General features: G+C 34.4%; 2 protein-coding genes across 7 annotated transcripts in view; one reads left to right on the top strand and one right to left on the bottom strand.

The window, feature by feature from the left end:
- Positions 1-2,437: 2,437 nt before the first annotated feature.
- Positions 2,438-21,653, top strand: LOC107218784 (leucine-rich repeat-containing protein 20). 2 transcript variants are annotated; one of them, XM_015656793.2, is made up of 4 exons: positions 2,438-3,206; positions 14,873-15,016; positions 18,522-18,689; positions 19,822-21,653. In XM_015656793.2, exons 1-4 carry the CDS (start codon positions 3,050-3,052, stop codon positions 19,983-19,985), a joined length of 633 nt encoding a protein of 210 aa, XP_015512279.1. In that variant the 5' UTR covers positions 2,438-3,049; the 3' UTR covers positions 19,986-21,653. The 2 variants fall into 2 exon arrangements, with proteins under 2 accessions (XP_015512279.1, XP_046587506.1); XM_046731550.1 differs by lacking the exon at positions 2,438-3,206 and adding an exon at positions 10,359-10,444.
- LOC107218783 (formin-binding protein 1-like) overlaps positions 21,285-24,359 on the bottom strand; it is a 45,114-nt gene continuing 42,039 nt past the window's right edge. For all 5 annotated transcript variants that reach the window (XM_015656789.2, XM_046731543.1, XM_015656790.2 and 2 more), the window contains one exon: positions 21,285-23,998. In XM_015656789.2, the coding sequence (XP_015512275.1) occupies positions 23,841-23,998 (158 nt within the window). In that variant the 3' untranslated portion in view covers positions 21,285-23,840. The remainder of the gene's footprint in view (positions 23,999-24,359) is intronic.

Here is a 24,359-nt window from a genome sequence, read left to right as displayed (position 1 = left end):
CAATTCACGCATTAATGGGTCACCAACATTTATTGTTAGACATCACTTATATTCTAGCCTCAAACGAAATTCCCAATCGTTAAAATAAGCCGAGTCATGCATAGTTGCGAATGCAGCCAAATCCGAGAGGCTTGACGAATCACAGTAATTCAATTTTGGTCACAAGAGCATAAATAATAGATTCGTAATCACATACTTTCGAACTTTATCGTTATTAAGGTGTTTCGTTTGAACGGAACATTTTTTTCCTTCCGCTTGAAAAACTTGTTGCATATAGCCGTAAAAAGGCTTCTCTGGGAAAGAAATCTCTTAAATACGAGTCCAAAAGGTGGCGCTTGTAATTCGAAGTTTCCCCATCCAATTAACAATAGGGCAAGATGTCAGTCAAAAGAATTATTATGACTCAACCGCATAATTTATAGATATAGACTTGATTCTAGAAGCATTTTGTACAGAATTAAATTCCACCTAAAATTGTCTTTTGAATTTTCGTTGCGAAGTCAAGAGTTTGACCAGTGAAGATATCGAGGGGTACCTTTTCATCTGATATCGATTCCCTGCGAAAAAATTCCGGATAAATAAATGTGGAATTGGGATTGTTACTTGGTATTGCGTCATCTAGTGGAAAAAAATGAACCAGGCTGACAGCTGACCGTTGACCGTCCCTTTTGGCGTGTGCATGGTACAATAAATTTACCGTTTCGTTACTTTATGTGGCACGAGTAATTTTAAACCCCAAGAATTAAAATTTGACTTCATTAAAATTAATAATCACTTAGGTGATGTGATGATAAAATGGTGACGATAACCAGGCTCTAACGTCACGAGGACATTTTCCAATACAAATCACAAAAACCGTAATGCATGCTCTACAGAATATTGGAAATAAAAATACTTACGTGCAACCACGTCTACCGGGACGTCCTAATGAAAGAATGTCGAGTCAAATAACATATATATATAGAACACGTCCGTGTCGAATAATACCTTTGCGCAATAAGTCCGTGTCGAATAAGATCGTGTGCAATGTGGTCTGAGGCGAATCGGCTTCTCTGAAGTGGTTTAACGATGAATTTTTGTACAAAATCGACTTTCAATTCTTATAATTTGCGAACCGTTGAAAGTACAGAGTTTGGTTGCGTATTGGTGAAATACATAAATGTTTACGCGCACATTAACTATCGTACAATATATGTTGTAAAATTATCACGCAATGAGATCTTCGAATTTCGTACAAGCTTTCTGGGATGGTTGTTGAATAATTGCATAATTACAGAACCTCTGCTATATTACTTCATGTAGTGATTAGAATGAACTTGCGTAAGGTGATCTGAAAAGCGGGCGAACAGAGCAGCGATTTTTGAGTGTATTATAATGACACATTACGCATTTCCTCTATCTTAATAATTATCAGTCAAACTTTCGAGAGTACCGTACATCGAAATTATCGTAATAATCTGAAATTGTCATGACTGATACGTAACGTATGAAGCACGATGCACACCGATAGTGAGTCGGATAGGGAGAAAACTGGAGCCACAGCTGGCTGTCTTTTATAGGTTCGAAGCGTTAGAAAGCCACGGATTTTTATTATAGGTATACGTTGCACAGAACCTGCAACTATGACAGGCTTGAAATTCACCGTCAAAATGATCCACTAGGTGCAAATTTTAGATATCTAGAATAAAAAATATTTTAAGTTGTTGAAAATAATCACAGTATAGTTAGAAATTGGTTAAAAAGTTATAACTAAAGCTCTAAATAAAAACTGTTACAATTACATATATTTCAATTTAATTGTTCATATCTTTTCCTTGTGGCATATTGTCTCAACTCCTTTACAAATATTTGTCACCGTACTCTACTCAAATTATGTTTGAAAAATTGATATCACAAGAACTGAATGAGATAAAGAGCCGCCAAAATTACCTGATATTCACGGTCTTCTATGTAATGCAGTTAAGAATTGGCATAGAAATTAGAACGGTTTAAGGTTGAACACAGATAGAATTGGTATGGAATATCCCATACATATGATGAAGGATATCAGAGCAGATAACGCGGCTAACCTTATTGAAACCGGAAAGATTTAAATTACAAAATTACGCAAGAGGTGCGATGAATTAGCACTGAAAACCGGAAGTGACTGAAAATTATTACGTACTTTAAAATTGAGAAGCGCGTTTTTTTGTTCGGTTTACGATAATGCGTAGTATCCGGAGCGTGTCGAGTGTTGAACTATTTTGTGTGAATTGATCGCGAGGATGAATATATCACGAGATCGCGTTAGAGATATTGAGAATAAAAGACGCGTAAATGCGGAATGGATTTGGAAAATTTTGACAGCGCGTTGCCCCGCGAGTTTATATTCACGTGGCTCCGTTCCACGGAATCGGTGCGTGTAGTTGTTTTCAAACAAAGAGCGAGACCGGACAAAGTCAGCTGATCGGAGATGCATCTCTGGTGGGAGAGAGAGGAAGGCTTAAATAGCACCGCTCGCCGCTCAAACGCACCAGTACTAACTTCAATTTCCAACAAAACGACACTCGACTTATTTCTGATCAACCTTCGGTCTGGCTAGCTGAAAGGAAAACACAATTTCCGTTCAGGAGCCCAGAAGTTGATTAGCAAATTCAGATCGTAAAAGAAGTGGCGGTAAAACTGTCCGGTCAGTATTCGAAAAAATAATAAAAAAAGAAGAACGTTTTCAAACGCGGCGCGGGAAACTCGTTCAACCTAAATTATACAATCGATCGGTAATTCCGTTGGAAAATCCGTCAGAGATATTCTGCAATTCGTCTATGCAAGAGATTACGTAAAGCGTAGTTCGTACGTGATAAGTGCGTCGAGTGTGTTCGTCGAATACAACGCACATCTGTGCAGATACTTACACACATACAGATATACGTATATATATTGTATACATTTTTTCTGTATTGTTTTGAGCGTCAACTTTTTCGGACAAAGAGTTTGAGCCGCGAGTGTGTTCGATAGAATTGGGAAATTTTCCGCTAATTGACAAAACAAAGAACAAATAAGAAAAACGAAGATGAAGCCCCCGTCGTATAACACCGAGGAAGTACAGCGGATCTCCCAGGAACAAGGAGAACGCAATGTGGCGATGGCTGTTTGCGTACAACTAGCTGGAAGAGCGATCATCAGGGTTGTGTCGAGATGCGAAGCCGCTCAAGACAATTGCAATTTGGGTGAGTACCTTGCGCGTAACAATGATCTCCGATATTTTACAACAAAGAAACAAACAGACTTTCAAATTTCACGCGTAACGGTTCGCGCGCATTTCGTGAATCCGATGAATGTTCACGGATTTACACAATAGTTTCCATGAATTTTATGTAACAATGTTTGTTGTTAGAAGAGTGAAGATGAAATAAAATAGCGGTGGAAAATTTCAATCCGATATTGTTAGGATTGTGCATTCGAACGCAAGTTTTAGGTTAGCTAGCAGACGATCGTCCAAAGAATGTACTTGATAGAAATTCTGCCCCAACGCTCTGAAGCTGACTGCAAGTCAGTCAGTTTCAAACACTGTAATCGAAATTCGAACGTTTAATTCTTCGGCGAACTGCCATATCGTTTATTGCGTTGTTTTACCTGAAATCGAAACAAGCGATAATTCTAGCTGTCGCGCAATTTGAACAGACGTCAGTAATTTTGCAATATTACGGAACTGTGCTTCTGGACTGAAAAGCAAATTTTGCAATTTTATCGACGCGAACGATTCGCAGAAAAATATTCCGTAGTAAATTGTTATGTTTATGTGGTGTACTACTTTTATCTAAAATTTCATCGTGATAAATTTTTACGTCGCTTATGCGTTATCGGATTCCTGATTATAGAGATAAGGCACCGTCAAAACACAACCGGCCTGAACTCTTTCTTTGTTTGTTGTTGACAGGACGACAAAGCCTGTATGTAGACAATACCACTTCAAGTGTGTAATCGCAAACGTATACAACACACTTAGCCGACTACCTTCACCTTGCTATAATTAGTCATCCTTCCTTGGGTCATAAGAACGCAATTTATCCAGTCGATTCGTTTCCGGCAGAAACATACACATTATACATACCTGTATTATATACACCTAAAATATGTGTCACAATTCCACAGACAAGCTCTTGAAGCTATATCTCGAATTTTTAAATGCCTACAGGGCAAGAAAATTTATTTTACCGTTAGCATCAGGTCGGTAGAGACAAGCATGATAATTTCCTGCTTATAAACGACGATCACGCGGATACATAATGTGTACCCACATCTATGGCTACAGTAAATTGCGTTTTCTTTCTGATGGCAACTACTATATATACATGTTTGTAAGAGATCCTATGTTATGTTATCTATTTGCTTTTCGACTGAAATACCAAACGGAATAGAATGATCGTAGCATATTACATGGATTATAGCATAAACTTTTTAATGTGTATACATACATGTGTATAGATATATTAGCTGTATAATATATGGGTACAGAGTAAATTACTATATACTCAATGTCCTGAATTCATAATTAAACGTAATATAAGCACGTGGGATTGGAACGTTGAATACATCGAAGTAGTGATATGCGATTGTAATATAAATTTCTGATACATGGTTTCTACTGGTAATTTTAAGAACTGCGTACATACACAAATACGGTGTTCCATTTGGAGGTAACATTTTTTTTCGCTCACACCTGAAAAACTTATACACAGAAAAAAAAAGACCTGGCACAAGGATATCTTCTAAATCCAATTCTGAGAAGGTTGCTCTCAGATTTTAAAGTTTTCTCATTTAAGTAACATAGGAAAACTGTCATTCATTTCATTTGTAGAAAACTTGATTCTCTGCTAAAATGTAATTTAAGTCTGTTTCAAGGTCAATATCACGGACACGAAAGATGTTTAAATATGAATCCTATACATGAAAGTGATTTCAGAGATTTATGATTTTTGAATCGTTCGAGATACGAATTTTGCTCAAAGGATACTTTTGCAAAGAACTAAATTTCTTACGAAATGCTTCTAGAACAAGTCGGTATCATGAAATGTGGCCAAGTGGTAGTAAACGATTTGTAAATTCCTGATGTTGTTAAATGGGAAAACGATTTGCTAAGTAAAACAAGTTTATATAACGCGAGCATGTTTTGCGCATTTTTCCATGCGTGTTTTCCGTACACAAAGTACCCGTTTCTATAACACTTACGTGAGTCTGCCAATGCGCATGCGCAGAGTACCGAAAAGACCGCTTTTAAGTCCTAGGAGTTGAAAGGGGTCTTTTCTGTACTGCGCGCATGCGCTGTCGCGAACAAATTTCACATTACGCGTCGCTATCCTCAATTTCGTGTATCATGTAAAAACGCTTAACATACTCTTGTCATATAAAAAAATCGCGTTCAACAAGGAGGCAACGGTCTTTTCGCTTCGCGTATTTGCAATATTCGTCTACGACTCATATTGGAAACTTATCCTCGGCCCAAAAACACTGACAATGAGTATGCCTCCTTGTTACACAATATATTATTTTCAGGTAGGGTGAGAAAACGATCACTTCCAAAGGAAAGAACCCTGATATATAATCATATATAATCCTGTGACGAGAGTAGGTACATAAACGCTATTGTACTCATTATACATAGCCCATAGGTACATGGAGAGCAACGCCACGCGGTATAGGCAGTGCCAGCTGGATCAGCAACACTTTGTACTTCCTGGATTGAACAAGGCCCGGGCCTTGCCTTAACCATACTTGGAAAGATTTGAGACCTTGTGCACAGCCTTTTCTACCATTTTTAATTAGCCTTATTGCTCATGGTGACTCACATAATGTGTCTCTTCAGATAATACAAGACGATCCAGCGGGTATTTAACTATACGTCCATATATTCAATTACATGCATATACGTATATTTATATGTATATTTAGTTATATACTCAATCTTTGCGTATATATGTGTACGCTTGCGAATGCGATGGTAAATTCGACGCAAAAACAACGTAGAAATGCAACAACGATCCTCCTATGTTACATATTAGAAATGAAAACGGGATTTCTAATCGTCTGCTACAGTAGCGGCGAAAGTGAGCCGGAGGAAACGAGTTCCTGGATTTTTATAACTATAGTATACATATGGGGCATTCAGTGCCAATTTCACCGACTTTTAATCTCGTGATTTTTTATTTGGGGAAAACTTGCAGGCGCCACTCCAATTTGAAAAAAAAACGTTTCTTTCTTTTTGGGCAATTGTTTTATCGTCGGTAGTATTCGAACTCTTTATCACAGTTACACCTTTGTTCAAGTTTTCAAATAGACTTGTTATTTGTTATGAGTATTTTGAGATTAATTTCGTGGCGGAATCATTCTGCTTCTTAAATTTTCTTTCCAGCCTTTTGTGCATTTCTAATATACAAAAATCATTGTTTCACTATTTTTCAAATGTTGAAAAAATTTGAGAATTTTTGTATCACTTATCCTAAATTTCATTCCAAAATGTTGATAAAATCTGAAGTTTTTTTAAACCTAACAAACATGTTGCAATCATGAGGAAGAAATGAACCAATTTTTTGATACTTTCATTGTATTTTGATGAAAATGTATATTTTTTATTGAATCGAAGATATTTGAAATTCGCCCAAAGTTTTCGTAAAAATATTAAAACACTGTTTTGTGCGCATCGAAAATTATTAAAATACTGAGAAAAAAAAAATCTGTAGAACGAAAGAAGTTCATCACGGAAACAATGTTAGATATAATGATCGGAGCAGAACCGGACGATTTTTTTTTCACCAGAATTTAAAAGAATGTAGTGGAACTATAATAAATTTTTACAAATATTAGTAATTTTAAAACAATTACATAAAAAATGTTTATTAGCTGGTTTTAGAGGTGATACTATAACCTGAAAAAGATTCGATTAATTTAAAAATCTGGATTTCGAAACCTCTTCATCTTTCGCATTACATGTATACCTGTACGCTTCTTTTGTCGGTTGTATAGTTGCGCGTTTGATACGTAAATACTTGAATTCAGTTCTTTGTTTGCAGAATATCCCGCGAAGAGTCTCGCTACGCATTCAAAAGCCTACGACGCGAATTAGCAGCGGACCGGCTGCTCGCGCCCACGTTGAAAATCGTATCAGCTTGTACGCAATACTTTCCACGTATTTATCCAGTTATACGTGTTTGCTATAGTCATTTATAAACGAGTGTTCACGTTCTATTCATGTTTGTAATCATTAATTGTTCTTACTATTATCATGAATTATTTTTCGAAATTCTGTCGAGTAACATGTCATACTTTTGGTGTGAAAATCGAACCACTCTATGGATGCGTTCCGATATTAGCTCCCAATGCTGTCCACAATCTTTTATCTCTATTGTGCTGCCGAGTTCATGAGTAGCAATGCCTCTATCCTAGGGAGTTTTTAGCACTGCCAGCTAATTTCAGAACGCACCTCAAGTGAAGAGTGAGATTTTACTCACAAAAATTTAAAAAGCTATCTAATTTTCTAAATAGTTTTCATGAATTTTCCGTATTAAAATTTCATTTCTACGTAACGGAGTGGCTCGGTTTTCACTCCGCAAAATTTAGAGATATGCATATCCGATTAATCTATGTATAAAGATCATTTCTTACAATTAGAGATGCACTTTACCTGTTAACAGAACGATGTTTTGTCTTTGCAAGTACATCACTCAGCTAATAAGATACGAAATTTCCGACAGCATTTCTGATACAAACAACGCTCCGAACAATTGTGACATCTTATTTATCATTTTCGTTCTATTTCGTGGAATAATCAGTGAGAAATTTCTGAACATCACTGAGAATTCGTTATTCCTCTAAAATAATTATGGGATTCGTAAAACATTCTCATTGATCTCTGAAACCAGTCAAATATTTTTCTTTTATAGGTAAATCTTCCGAACGTCCGAGTTCTTTGTTTTCGTAATTCGACACAAAGAAATACAGACGAGCAGCGAGTATCAAACGTTTCGCAATCTCATCCTGTCTTTGTTTACAATCTCTTTACGCTTTACATGCTTAATATTATCCGAAGAAATTACTATGTGTTAAATTTGCACGTTTTTCGAATTTGTTCAAGTTATATGCATCAAATTCTCTTGATCTGTGTATATTACTTCGTGGATTTTCATATTCAATGTACACAGAATAAAATCGATATAATAAATAATTATGCAATGTGAGTTGAAGAGGTTCAAGTCAGCTACATAAGCTTAAAATTTAGCGAGTGAAAGACCGGCCTCAATACATATAAGCAAAATACCTTCGGCCTTTCGGAGTGACTTATTCAAGCACACACACACGCACCTCACACGCATCAATATAGTGCTAGTAAAGATCAACAATCCAAAAATAGAGAACAGGCCTTGGCACTGCATTGAGAATATATACCATGCATTCCGTTTAAAAAACATTATCCTTTCAATTGTTCATTCAATGTTTTTATTTAATTAGGTTAGATTAGGCATAGGTTCAATTTGTCGTCACGTAACCACGTAAGAAAAAATAACAAAAAATACGTATATGAGAGTTTTTTAATGAAGGGTTTTCCGTACATTCGGTTTTCGCTATTTTACACCAGCGGCTACTGAACACAAGTCTGTGTACGCGTGTTTGCATGCATTATAGTCACCGCAGATGTGAGCTACGGGTAATGCAGGGCGTTGCCGTAAAAGGAAGGATACCCTTAAATGGTAGCTTGTTTTGAGGCCCTAAGGCCAGCTACGCACGCACGAACGCGGAAAAAGAATGTACATCTTGGTAAAAACCAATGTGCAGGCTCCCAGGTTTCAATTCGCCTTTGCAGACTTATAAACTACTCGCTAACAGCGTTCCAAGTCGTTTTACAAAACTCCCCGATTAGGTATTGTAAAAAAAACATTGTCCTGGAACTAATATGCGTGTATTGAATTTCAGAAATTTTAGATCGGATGTGTAATTTACAAGCCTGCAATTTAATATCGGCTATATGATTATAATGATTGAAAAATGATGTAAAGGCTGTAAGAAAAGTTTAATTGCTTAAACCCAATTTCGATAGAAGTCAAAAATCTGTAAGTTCAGTTTGAATAATTAACCTACAAATTTATTTTAGCACGAGGGAAGAATTCAAAATGCCACCAGATGGCAGTAAACACATTTGCAATACTAGCTATTTCGCATTTGAAAGTAAAAGTGTTTTTTCATCGCATGTTTTACTCTCTGACGACTTAATTCCACAAAATAAAAGGCTAACAGCTCGCACAATGGTTTCTGTGCCACAATATTTTATCATATTTACCTGAAACGGGTAGCTGATAGTCGACTTTGACGCCACATTGCTTTAAACTTATCCTTTTTTTTAGATGAAATCAAAAAAAGGGTAGATTGCGATGTTTTTATCAACGCCTATTAGTCTTTCTAACTCGTAGTTGTTATACATATCCATGCAGTATTACCATCTTCTGAGGAAAAACAGGCACGAAACAGCGCTGCCAATTGAAATCCAAAAATATATTTTGAACTAAGGATCAACGAACTTCGACATGTTTAAATCCCTCGTTCCTATCTCATCGCAGGATCACTGTAAAATGATGTATTACATAAACGTATTACATACATGTATCGCGCTTCTGCGGTTTGGTAATTAATTCGAACCGTACGTTGGCCTTGTTGCAAAACTATTTATACATGCGAACGCGTGTTTATAATACACGCGCTATGTACTTATGTATATGTGCGTGTACACACTTTCACGCCGATCAACTTCCGCGTTTCAATTGCCGAATATTATCTACCAATATTCTAACAACAATTAGAATCACATGTCGTGGAAAATAAAGGTGTTATTTAATATTGAAATTCACGTAAAAGTAAATAAATTAGTAAGCACCCTGGCTTTAAAATTTTCGAGAAAAATTAGAAGAATTTTAGGAAACAGCTAATTGAAAATAATTTTTCGAGAATGCAGTTGCAAAATCTGGTCATATTTTTAAAAGAATACTTTTCATGAAAGTCGATTTATACAAATATTCCCAAAATTTTCATATAAATATTAAGGTTTCTGTGTAAATCTACCGAAATGAATTTCATTTTATTTTTTTGCACAGAAATTGATGTATTTCTAAAAATAAAGTCCTAGAAATAATCCGAATCTGGCAATTGAGATTTTTGATTAAAAAACTGACCAACTGTCTGAAATTCACATTCTGAGTAAATTTATTTAGTGATTTCTGAAACTTTCTAAAAATATTTTTCGCCAGGTACGTAATGCGAATTCCTGGCGCCGCCTAGAGTTAGCCTACTGGCGACACGGTACTGTATTTCAATCTCGTTCCACTCGCTAGATAACAGAGGCAGAGTATAGTAGTCAAGATGGCGCACGCGGTAACACGAGTAGTGCTACGCTGTGAGAGAGCACAAGAAGATGAGGATTTAGGTAAAAGATACATGCATTTGGAAAAATGTACCGCTCCTTCCACGACGCGTTGTGTGCCTAAGTGTGATTAATTATTGGTCTAAATGCTTTTCTCATTTCGGTTACAGTTATTCAAACCAAATTAGGTGGGGCTCAATCTGAAATACACCGTATGAATTTAAATTTCTGTGCAATAATTATATAAATATACAAACGAAATATGACGCGACAACCAACAATCCGTAATAATATTCATAATACATGAACGATAAACTGTTAAACCGGAAGTTTTAGTCACGTGCTGTAGCTTCGACTTTTCGCTCTATGCAGGATTCGTAGGCCTAGCATAATAAACAATTGCATGTGTTTGAATCTATTCATAATGTAACCTATATTATATAGTGTAATAATTTCGTAGACCTATATCCGATTCCAATGTGTGTCAAGTATCAACGCTGCCTCTGCCGTGTGGCAACAGTGGATGAGGAACGTACGCTCAAAATACATTCTTAAATGAAAAAGCGCGGGAAACATACATTTGATTTTTCAAATTTTCAAATTTTCGCTGTTGATTAGCGGTTTTATTGTTAGTTCCTTTGCTATTTTTTAGTATTTCTTTTGCTTCTGCGTACGCGACGAATCTAGTGACCCATAATCGAGGTGCAGCCCATCTGTGTATACCGGTTAGATGCAGGCGGTAGTTATCGAGTGACCTAGTTTGACTCGTCTATACAGAACGCCGAACACAACAAAGTGGGACAACGTGAATATATATATATATACATATATATATATATATATATATATATATATATATAACATAACTCCAGATGAATCTCGAGTTGGAATTCCGTATTAGCATCCGCACGACTTCCTGATTTATGACTACAGAAATTTATACTAATAGAATAGTTACTTGAATAAAAGAAATTTCATTTTATGAAAAAAACTGTTATCACAAAACAATTTGGGTTATTGGGTGAAACCATATTTATTTCTCCATATTTGGTAAAGTCGATAATTTTTTCGAGTCTAGGCACTTTGCTTTCGATCAGGAAATATTCGTACGTGTGAATGCGAAATTGAAAAAAAACAAAATTAAAACGGAGCAGGAAAAATAACTGGATTGAAATTTTGAATCCTAGAACTTCCCGTTATTTAGCTTAACGACCTTTGTGACCGAAATTGTCATTCTGGCAAACAAGTCAGAAATTGTTCGACTGCTTTTACTCGAAATTAAATCAGTTTCAAGCTACCTAGATGAAGTTGAATCGATTTCGCAAGACTCGAAATGTGAAGCTGCTGAGTCAATTCGATTGTTTTCGGGGTTAATGGAGTAACTTTTTTTTTTCTTCAAAAGAAAATATGATTCTTTCGTATGAATCTTGAAGAACTGCTAGTAGAATTGATTGTAGCCGATTGGATATAATTGTTAAATTAGTGACAAAATACACATGAGCTTATCTTTACGGTTAATTTTATATTGGTTTTTATTTTGTGCTTGACAATTCCTTTAAATGTGATAATGATCAGTCAATGTTACAGTAACAAAGCACTCGTTGTGACGAGAGTAAAGTTGAAGTTATAGTGGAACTTCTATTAAGGGGATCCCCAACCTTCATTTCTATTATAGCCATATGAAGCAACGATGTCCCAGAGCTGAAACTTTTTTAATATTGGCTAATTTTTACATAGAATCCAATTATAAAAGAATAAAAATGAAAAAATTGTAGTAAGATCAATTTTTTTTAGTAAACAATACGTCAGTAATGCAAAAATTAATTTAAAAATCGGAGAAAATTTTCATGTGCTGCAAATTTGATTTCGAAAAACTGATCATATGGATTTTGCGATATCCCATTTTTTTCGATGAAAAATAAATTAAACAAACTGTACCACAATTGTTTCATTTTTTATTTTTTGATATTCGAATTCTACGTAAAAAATAGCCCTAATCAAAAAAGTTTCAGCTTCGGGAGATCTATAGCTAGAGATGAAGGTCGGGTATCCCCTTAACCAGGGAGGACGGAACGGGGAATTACCCGGTTAAATGAAATCCACGCATAATCCGAGCAAGATATATTATATCATTGATGAATGTGAAGAACAGTTGTCAACGACTCTACAAGTATCTACAACAGTTCATATGAATGAAAAAATATTGTTTATAACCATTGTATCGTCATTATAAAAACTAAGAAAAAAAACAATTTTTTATTTTTTCACCGACTTGATTAAATCTTAAAATTCGGTTAGAATCCACTACCTTACACGTACGACAGACGCTTTGAGCATGCATGTAGTCAATCTTTTAAAGTTCAAATATATTCCCAGAGATAAAAAAGAAAAACAATTAAATATTTCGCAGCAGGCCCGGTGATTTGAGATTATACTGTATTTCTATTTCACATCACAGATCAAGAATCAAAATAAATGCATTCTCTGGAGAACCAATTGCAAGATACTCAAAAAATATTAAAATTCACGTATTCCTTATGCAAAATTGACGTTCAGTATAAAGAGACCGTGATTTTTTGTTACACTCGATACATCATTATTCAAACCGCTATGCATAGTTATGAAGTAACGCATTCCAATGAATTATACGTATAATAAGGCCAGTAATTAGGCATGTGATCAAATATATATCACTTCTTTTTTACTGTTGGACAACAGTGTGGAAATTTTCTTAATTATTATACAAGAGAATATTTTGCAATTGTTATATAAGCATAATGCGAAGGTTTTTTTGATTGTATGTGAGGTACGTGTAATATCTCCTACAGTTTAATCTAGTCTTATAAAATTTTTGGTCGAATCTGGAAAAAATTAAATCACAACTTCGAGCCCGTATAACGCGGATGAGCTGGGCTTGTTAATTGACTGGTAACCATTTCAGCTTTATATAAACAAAGTTTCTCAGGCGGAAATCGTACAGGAGAAAGCGTGAAATGCCTGCAGTGTGTTTGCAAACACGATATTCACTTTCAAAGAGATTCTTTCGCGCATGCAGGTGAACATATTCCCAAAGATATAATCGATTCATTCTAATACTCCGACAATTGTTCGTAATGAATTACACAACAATATACAGTGCAATAAGACGAAAAAAGTTACGCCATAAAAAAACTTTCATTAAAAATTGTACACCTTCTTGTTTCCAAACACCACGATAGTGTTATTGAAAAATTTATAAATTCCGTTACAATTACGTAGTTCGTCAACGGTTTGAAATTCCCGCCAGTTCGCACGATTTTAATTTGATTTCTGACGCGAATGTACCAGCTGTATCGATTTGAAATAGGAATAATAATTATTATTTATAATTGAGTTATTTATAAGTCGAACAGAATGTAAAATGTTTCCGAAAAAATGACAAACAATAATTCGAATACATATTATTAAATGGCGATATGAGTTTAAGTTAAAAAAAAAACGAATTTATGCAATGTGAGCAAATGTACGAAAACGATTCTGCCTCAGTGTAAAAATAATTCCATATTTGACGGATATTCTCAGGATGACCGCTCGGCTAATTTGAAAAAAATTGCTATGTATTCGTGTTAAATTCCGGTGTCGGCGACTGCATGGTCGGCTTTACTGAAAACTGCTACGACAGCACATAAGCATCGCAATTCACGTGACGTATGTACAATGTACATATACGTTATTAGCCAATCTCCTTTAATATGAACGTAATTTCCAGTATAAGGAGAGTCAAAATTATTTTAATATAGGTATAATAATTGCATGTGATTCGTGGGTATATACATAGATATGTAAAATGTATCACCACCGCCCAAATCAGTATGTTTATATCAGTTAGGGTGATCCTTTAAAAAGGTCATTTTTGCATTTCGATTGTCTCATCCCCCCGACTTGGCTCCAAATAAGTAAAAAATAATTCTCCAATTTTGTCAGATTTTTTTTATTTCATCTCTAACCCGTGTCACCAGAGGGTTGATTTCCCCATTCAATCTTGTTCAATGGAACAGTAAATCTACCAAATGGTTTTCGATGAAATTTGATACAGGGGAGTTTCTTGGATCGCTGATTACGAACCTGGATTCAAAATTTCGAAATTCAAAATGGCGGATCCAATATGGCAATACTAAGTGACTTTTGGGATTTTTATCCGCCACAGATTCGTAATCAGCGACCTAAGGAACTCTGTTACATAAAATTTCGTCGAAATCCGTTTGGCAGATTTAATATTCCGTTGAAACGGGTTAAATGGGGAAATGAACCTTCTGGCGGCACAGATTAGAGTTGAAATAAAAAAATCTGACGAAATTGAAGAATTATTTTTGAATTATTTGGCGCGAATTTCGGGGGTGATACAGTCAAAATTCAAAAATGACTTTCATAACATTTAAAATAGTATTGCAGTAATAATTTTTGCACCTATGCAGTATTTTAAAAATTCCGTATTCCATATACTTGTTGCAGATTTGTCCGAATGTCAACTGATGCAGGTGCCAGACGCGGTGTACCACCTTATGCGACATACAGAGCTAAAAAGATGCAACCTTTCCGGCAATGTGATTACAAAAATCCCGCCAAAGTTTGCCGTCAAATTTTCGCTGATCAACGGTAAGCCAATACAAATCGGTTACAAGTACTAACGGTAAAAAGAAGTAACAAGACTGTACACTTTCTGCATAAGCTTTGTGTACAATCCAGTTAAAAAATATGTCTAGAACAAAAGTACTGCCAAATAAATTTACTGATAACAAATGCTTAGCTCAACACCGAAGGGTGACAAAAAAATCACTTAAAATTATATCATTTCGTACGTACGCCAGATTTCAAGACTGCATGATTTGAAACTATTTCTCAAGATTTCATAAGACTCCAAAAAATTTAAACGGATTTCGCAGGATTTCAAAAGATTTTATAGGTTTTCATACGATTTCAAATATTTCACACGGTTTTCGAAGATTTCACGAGATTTCGGATATTCCAAATGATTTCATAAGATCTCAGTATTGGTGGTGTAAAGCATAAGCACAAAGTAAGCTTTGCACGTATGAATCTGCAGTTATCGACAGCTATTTAGGCCCAATACTATTCTGCCTTTGTTGATGAGTCGTAGCTCATTTTGATAAGAATTGAATTAACCACAAATTGCTTGAAATAAAAATTATTATTTAGGTCTTCGATAGACCGAAAAACAATTGATGTAAAATCGACTTACAAGATGCATATAACAGACTAGAGTGTTAATTCAAGATATATTCATCGATTAGTAATAATAATGAGCTATCTTTAAATGAAATTTCACGAAGTTAATAAACTTGGCGTTAACAAAAGGCGCTAGATTGGATAATGTGCCCATTTCATATTACTAATCACTGGACCATTTCAATCGAAATATCTTTTCATGGTTTTTCATTCAAAACTTCCCACTCTTTCTTTTTTGAAGAACAAGTGGCTGATTTTGTGATCAAACTCGACATAAAAACTTTACCTCAGGTAGCACACTCAGCCAGAGACTGACTATCATTCGACTACAAAAAGTCGACGTTTTGTCCAATTATAAAAATATCGACGCATTGCTTGCAATAAATAAACAAAAGGTCGGCTATTTTTGATTGGCTATAGATCGTCAAAAAACTGGACTTGAAGTTGACATGCAGTATACTTCATGATTACGAATGTCCTCTGAAATGCCAAGCATAAGGCAATTTGACTAGACAACCCGTTGTCACCCTATTCCAGTTACCACTGGAAAGTCAGGTGAAGAGTTTTTCATATTTTTCAGATAAATAATTGTTTATGTGAGCGCATGCATGTGCCGAATGAACGTCAACGTCTGGTGGCAGTTAGGCTGACTAATCGCTATCTCGTACTTGACACCAACTGACTATTAGTACACGTAATTAGTCCATTTGCAAATTTCTGCCTTTTTGTCTAGACTGCTCACGGTCAATTGAAAACCTAATAATAGTTGATGTCGAGTGTTGCCCCCAACGTGATATTTCATATGGTATTCGCGCATTCTTTCGTTTGTCAGTGTACAGTAGGGTGGTCCTTATTTTGGGTAAGTCGGAATTTCAAACCTCTCACCCCTTGCATATCTCCCATTTGCCAAAAAAAAAATGTGTGCAAAGTTTAAGCCCAATCGGAAAACGTTTACCCGTGGCCCAAGAGGGTCAAAGTTTAATATTGGAGGCAAATGGTAAAAACGAGCTTGAAGGCCTTTATTTAAGTGGACCAGCGAAAAAAAATCGTAACAGGCTATAATCCACAAGATTTCTAACTAAATTCACAACTAATTGAATGTACTGATACCGAGTTCCGCCAAAAATTTCTATGTCGAGTTGTAGATGTAAATACGTAGATTCTACAACATACGTACATCTACAAATACGTACATCTACAACTCGACATAGAAATTTTTGGCGGAACTCGGTATCAGTACATTCAATTAGTTGTGAATTTAGTTAGAAATCTTGTGGATTATAGCCTGTTACGATTTTTTTTCGCTGGTCCACTTAAATAAAGGCCTTCAAGCTCGTTTTTACCATTTGGCTCCAATATTAAACTTTGACCCTCTTGGGTAAACGTTGTCCGATTGGGCTTAAACTTTGCACACATTTTTTTTTTTGGCAAATGGGAGATATGCAAGGGGTGAGAGGTTTGAAATTCCGACTTAACCAAAATAAGGACCACCCTAGTGTACAGTCAATGATAGGATCATAATATGCTTATTCCCTGTTGACTTGAAACAGTTGACTGAGAATTTCTGTCGATATTAGTTTTTTTGACGGGACTGTACACTCGATGCATTGATATGTACTTCAAAAATGTTATTTCGCATGTATTTTACTCACAAATTTCCAAATAATTTTCAACCATTTCTAAATAGTTTCCAAACACGTTAATAAATTTCTCTTCCAACGAATTACGAAGCTGTTTGCTAACCGCGTATTACAGTATATACTATCTATTCGAGATTTAAACTATTCCGGAATGATGCAATAGATCATGCAATATCATACGATACATATGCAAAATCACTAGATTTGCTCTGAAATTATCAAGAAAGAAATAAAGTGATAATAAGTGAATTACGGGATTTTTAGAATAGTAACTCTTAATGACTTATAGTATTGCGGCATCTTATGACGGAAATTCGAAACATACAACGTGATATTTTCGTATATGACTTTTCTCGAATTATTATAGCCTTAAATTAAAATTGTCTGATTTTCCCTATAAATTCAGATCACGGCCGATTGCAGCTTAGATTGCAGTCGCTGAATAATTTATGCAGAACGATTTCACCAGCGGCGAAAGTAAAATTTTTAATTGAATTAAATGTAACAAAAATAGAACATCCTCAAAAAAAAAAAATTGGAATTAATCTGGAATGAGAATTTACGAAAAAAATAGTCTCGCCATTAACTGCAACTTTAAATCTGACGTCGACGCGAGACGCTTGACGATCACCATCTGAATTCAATATTAAAGGTGCGATATGATGAAACAACTTTTTTTTTTTTTTAATGCAACGACCAATTTTTGTCCACCGTCAAATCAAATGAATAAAATTGAACAGACTTCTAGAAAGCAGATTTCAAATACGCTAGAAACGTTACGAATTTACCGAATATGCAATTTTTTTTACCGTCTAAAAAATTTTGATAAAAAACGGTCCGAGTCGTATTATTATTATTATTGTTGTTATTATTTCTCAAAATTTTTTCAAACGTTCCTATTCTTTAATCGGACAAAATTAATAAGTCAAATATGATAGAGAAGAATAAAAATAGTACATTTCGTAACGAGTATGGATGAGGCTTTTTGACGAGACGTGAGACCCGAGTCAAACTTTATCCATACGAGTTTCGATATGTATTTTTTATCAAGAGAGCCAAGAAATCACGACAAAGTCGCGATTTTGAGGATAGAGTGCTGAAAAAACAATTTTTTGATCTCGAATTCGGTGATCTAATATCGCAAACTATTGAATGAACATTCGTGTCAAATATATGTCTCAATCAGATTAATTTTAAGTAATACGTCAAAGATCGGTTAATTGTTGCAGACAAATCATGAGTTATGAATTATGTTTTATTTTCTTCAATTCAAGAATTGAACCTGAGCCACAACCAAATGAGTAAACTACCCGAGGAGCTTTCGGAATTGCAAGCCTTGAAAAGGCTTGATATTTCCCATAATACCTTCATTGCGTTACCACCCGTCACTTGCAGAATACCTCAACTGGAACAACTTCTTGCCAACAATAATTCAATCATAGGTTAGTATCAAAATTTAGTTCAACTCTGTTCATCAAAATAATACTATTTTTTACTGTTTTTGTGGTATGTTTCAGTTATGTTTGTTCTAGGGCTGTACGATTAACCGGTTAATCGAAAAATAGAAAAAAACCGAATAATCGAAAGGTTTGATTAATCAATGACCGAAAAAAAGATCAATCGATTAATTGCACAGTCTCAGTTTGTTCGCAAACTTTATCATTTTACTTCTGTACATTTACGTATATTTCTTTTATTCCGCAACGAACAATAAAACCGTGATATTACACTTCAGTTACAAAATTAAAATTGCAACGGTTAAATTGGTATAACCGATCTCGTTTCAAATACAAATTAGTACAGCAATTTTTAACAACACTGATTTGTCATTTCAATTAGAAAAAATATATATACCTATTAGTAAGACAATGATAATAATTGATACTTGAATCACATAAATTGATATTGCGTTGCGTCGTTCATGGGAGTAAAAAATCAAAACCGATTATGAGGAAAAATAGTCGAGTCAGAAAAAATAATCGATTATTTTTGGTTATTCTTAGAAGAAACGGTTAATTGAAGTCTACGATTAATCGATTAATCGCACAGCCCTAATTCTTTTGTACTTCAACAGGGTGTATTATACTGATCCTGGAAAACCGAGAAGTCGGACAATTTGAGAATTGTGGTCATGAAACCGGGAATATTGCTGAACTTTTTTTATTTTTTTTTAACACCTTTGCATGTGCTTGCGGTTTTTGTATATCAGTATGTAATGTGAATTGTACTCTTTCAGTAGCTTCTTTACGTCGTATTATTTATTCTGAGATATTATAAAAATATAATTTTCAACTTTTCGAAAGACCAAATTCAAGGATTCAGAGTTGTAATTATCATATTAATAATAATAATTTACACACACACACATATATTGATTCATTTTTACCGATTAATCGATTAATTGGAAAAACAATTGCTCGATTAATCACAAAGCCGTGAAACAAATGCTATTTTCCGGAGAACGAATGATTTTCAAGCGTTTTTCATTGTGCGATTGAAAATTCGTGATAAGTAATGTATTCCAATTAGTGTTCAGGTATTATTATTTTTTTTTAATTAATGTTTTTTGTGCAGATGTTGATGTGGAAAGATTGAGGCATGCACCAGCCCTGGAATTTATTGATTTACAAAACAACCCGTTGACGTCGCGAGTTCACGACCTACTCCAAACTTTGATAGAAGTTAAAATCGAGCTGACACCACGAGAGCGGGAAGACTGGGAAGATCTGACAGTCTGAAAATGAAACTGGAGTGTGGCGCGTTTACCTGATAAGAGAAGAAATTTTTTGTCTGTTTTTTTACGTAGAAGTGGGAAAATAGAGTAAAAAGATGTTAATCCCGTTGCACTTATATGTTAATTCGACCGATTAAACGTGTCGATTTGAGTATTAGCAATTCGGGACAACGTGCGATTTATCAGAATATATATAGCCAAGTATAATTGTGTTTTATATGTGTGGTGCAGAGAAGAGACTGACAGAACAATAATATTTACCGGTGCGGGATACGTACGCCAAAGTGATTTAATTTCTTCGTCTTATAAACACTAATTAAATATAATATATAACACTTGTAACTCATCCTAGAAACACCCTTGCAGAACAGTTGCGATATAATTTTCAAATATTATTCCGTATTACGCGAGTAAATATGTACAAATACGTACATAGCATGATGTAATTGAAAGTTTTTCTCAAAAACACACGTTTATGATTACCGTTCATAAAATTAATTGATATCAAAACAACTACTGTGATTATATATAAGTATATCCTTTATCGTATTATATATAAGAGATTGTAAACATATTTTGTGGAAAATTGTTACCTTTCGTCTTTTTCTTTTAAACGTTCAATTTATAGTCTCACGAAATTATTAAAGATAATTATGCTGCAATAACTATGCAAAAGCAGAGCGAAAGAAAAAACGAGAGAAACCACAAGACTTAAGGGCTCATTTTAAGGCAACAGTTACGAACAAGACTAGAATATTTGAACATAATGTCATTATTGCTCACAGTAGGTATGTGTATATACGTATGTATATATACATATTGTAATATACATGTATATATATACACATATAATATTTTTTTTATATTCATATACACATATAAAGATGTATTGATTGATTTACAAACTATTTCGACTTCTGCCAAATATAAAAAAGTAGGAAGATTGATTGAAGACAAATAATTATCTATGTCATTTTTATGTACCATGCAAACAAGCTTGAAATTTTCAACGATTTATTTGATAACACACGATGTGTTCTTACAAGGGTGTGATGTATTATACATATTATGTATGCAATATAAATATATATGTATAATGTACATACATGTATATATATATTTATATATATATATATATATATATAAATGATGTATTAGAACTCTAACGTTATTTCTTGCTAACCCCAGTTTTAACTTATTTAACACGTATACATGATAATGTGTTATTTTTTTTTATGATAAAAACAATTCAATTTTTTGTTGTATATTGATCCGTCTGACTGCCAATTTTTCAATAAATAAATTAGGTGGTGGCTTGCCGTGTATGAGCGGCTACTAGATCAATTACTTAAAACGTTTTAGGGTGGGTGATATACGTACCTACGTCAACAACATCGCTCAAAGTTAGGGTAAAAACAATGTTCTCGCCTTAAACTAAAGAGCCGCCCCAACTGCGCATGTTATGAAAAGCATTTTTGTGATTTAGACAGATTATCTACAGCCTCTTGTGCCGAAATACCGAAGCACATTACTATTTGTATTTAATTTTAAAACGTCTGTCCTTTGTAAAGATTGTATCCTATGTTTGAAAAAAAGAATTACCTTGTATTACTCTGTATTTCGATCTAGTCAATTGTCCAATCGGACGTTGCAATACATTTTATGAAACTAACTGATTTCTTTTTTCCTTTCTCTGTTTGCTGCGTTGGCGCGCGCGCGCGAGTGTTCGTGTTTCTTCATCATTCCGTGAAAATTCTTTAGTTGAATTCAGCCTTCATTTTGAGGAATTTGGATCGTGAGTGGAATGTGAATTAAAAAACGTTTTTTTTTTTTTTTTTTTTTGTTAATAAAAGTTTACATTATTTTAATCATGACTTGTTGCATTCGGCTCTGGCAATTACCCAGAATATTTGCATGTATAATAATATAATTGTATTTTATATGTAGATATATCGCTGAATGATCCATATTCAATTATTCGCCAATAACGCGAGTCGCGTGGTTACTGGTTAACGCGACAAATAACTATATATGTATTTATAATTAGTAAAAAAAAAAACTCATCAGAATGAAAACCGACGTCTCGTTACATCAATATTACCGTATTTTGTGACCTCTAATTTATTCGTGTAAAAACTACCTAGTCATTGATAATATTGTATTATTTATATACACAGAGAGTGCGAGAAGAGGAATATAAATATTCGGTTGCAAAAAAAAAAAAAAAAAAAAAACTCACTGTTAGAACGAATTATGTGGGCTGCTACTGTAAAAACGAGTTAAACGTTTTTTTTAGTATGTCCTTTAATGTAATTATTATTATTATTATTATTATTATCATTATCATCATCATCATCATCATCATCATCATCATCATCATCATCATTACTATTACTACTACTATTAAACAAGAGTATAATTGAATTGCAGAGTTGATTATCTACAATACATGTCAATAGATATAAAATCACAAAATATACATACAATGGACACGTATATTAGATTAAACATTAGATAGATACCCTACACGTATATTAATCTTGAATAATACAGCTAGCGGATTTCATTTTTAACGAAATTAGCTTCTTTCTTGTTTTTTATTCTGCTATAAATCGATAGAAACTTTGATATTTCAATTGAAATAACAATATTGGCAATACTGTTGGGATTTGTTAATATAAAATCTCAACTTTGCTCGAAGTTTGAATATCATACAAACCTCTGTGCTTTGCGACCAATAATAATAGTAATAAATATTATAATATTAATTACAAGTCTCAAAAAAACCTGGACACATAATCATGGATTCAATAGAAGCATTGCACAGATAATGTTTCTCTCGAAACAGGTTTTGCGTGTTGGTTATATTTCATATTATATATTTATAACGTAGTTTTATTTTAAACGTACAATTTAATATAATGTATATACACTCGATACTTGTGACGCTGCACGAAAGAAACTTTCTCTACTTCAACGTTATTCACGCCGCACCCTCGTTATATACAAGAATTTAATAGCAAACCTAACTGCTGCATCGTTTTCAAGACACCAAGTGCGGTTTTCCTAGTTTGCCGACATTTATATAGCATAGAGTAATAAAACCAGGGAAATCGTACCGAATGCATTAAAATTGAATTCGCCATAATCTAACTTTAATATTTCCAATGGCAAATTGCACATGTCTAGTGTAAAGTTTGAAAATCCAGAGTAACACCGACACGATGTCGCATCTAACGTACTTTAGTAGTTCAGTCTTCTCGTATTCCTCATCTGACCGGATCATTTACACCAAACTTTTCGACACCTAGGCAATCCTTGCCATAAATATATTCCGTATCCTTATTATTAAACGCTATTTACTTATAGAGAATACTATGTGTACAGTTTGAGCATAAAAATTTATACCCTAACGTTGCCAGCTCTATGCGCAAACTGCAGGATTTGTTCACTTTTTTTCACTATATACTCTTGCCCGATGCAACTGTGATTGTTGTACGATCTTGTAAAAAACTATCCACCACCAAGGCAAACAATTTAGCCTGATTACGCGTCAAAGAGATTTATGGTTTTACGCCGATCGATTGAAAAATTGATTTTTGCTACAGTATAATTCAAAGTTTGTTATTAAGTAACACAAATGTTTATTTCGCCGTCAGCCAAGCTGCTATAAATAGAATAGTCAACTGTAGCAACTCCATTTTTCTTTCTTTCTTTCGCTCTGTTGTCTTCTCGTGGTCTCCTTTTGTTTTCAGCATTGCTCAAAACTCGGGATCTCAGCTGGACGTAACTCTTCCCTCCCACCTCCAAGAGCCACCAATCTCTGTAATTGGGTACTTGCTACTTCGCCGGAACTTAGCTATGTATTATAGAGATTGCACTCTATGTACGATGTGGGAACGAAGCCTTCAATGGGCTGTGAAATACGTCGCACACGCGTCCAGCCGTCTCCTTGATCGAGTTCAATCATATAGAGTTCTTCTCCGTCATACATGGGTATGGATCCTTCGCTTGTTGCTGCAAATATTGATAATATATGAAAATTTTTTCACCTAGCTTGACCTCAGAATTAATGGACTGCATCGTTTGAGTTGAAAGTTAAGAAATGAGGAAATAACCGTTGGAAAAATCTGTTATTTATGTTATTTATTCGAATGACGGTGAACTTGAGTGAAACAAGATACTTATTATGTAATAGTCATGAATCTGAAAAAATTTCGATAACACAAGCCAAGATATCGACAATTTGAGAAAAAGTTTCCGAATTGAAGAGTTTAAAATGAGTGTTTTTTATTTAGTTCTAATGTTTTGAGCTTGTTGTGTTTGCCACAGAGCTCTACAGAGATGAACTAAGGAAAAATTTTCTGGCAGTTTTTTC

The sequence above is a fragment of the Neodiprion lecontei genome, chromosome 2 (genome assembly GCF_021901455.1).
Source record: "Neodiprion lecontei isolate iyNeoLeco1 chromosome 2, iyNeoLeco1.1, whole genome shotgun sequence".
NCBI lineage: Eukaryota > Metazoa > Arthropoda > Insecta > Hymenoptera > Diprionidae > Neodiprion > Neodiprion lecontei.
This window is presented reverse-complemented; position numbering and strand designations above follow the sequence as displayed.

What these genes read in the sequence shown, in the direction of transcription:
- LOC107218784 (XM_015656793.2), top strand. Translation starts at nt 3,050, where the DNA reads ATGAAGCCCCCGTCGTATAACACCGAGGAAGTACAGCGGATCTCCCAG. An exon ending in CAAATTTTCGCTGATCAACG is followed by an intron (nt 15,017 to 18,521) that starts GTAAGCCAATAC and finishes CTTCAATTCAAG; the next exon opens with AATTGAACCTGAGCCACAAC. An exon ending in CAACAATAATTCAATCATAG is followed by an intron (nt 18,690 to 19,821) that starts GTTAGTATCAAA and finishes TTTTTTGTGCAG; the next exon opens with ATGTTGATGTGGAAAGATTG.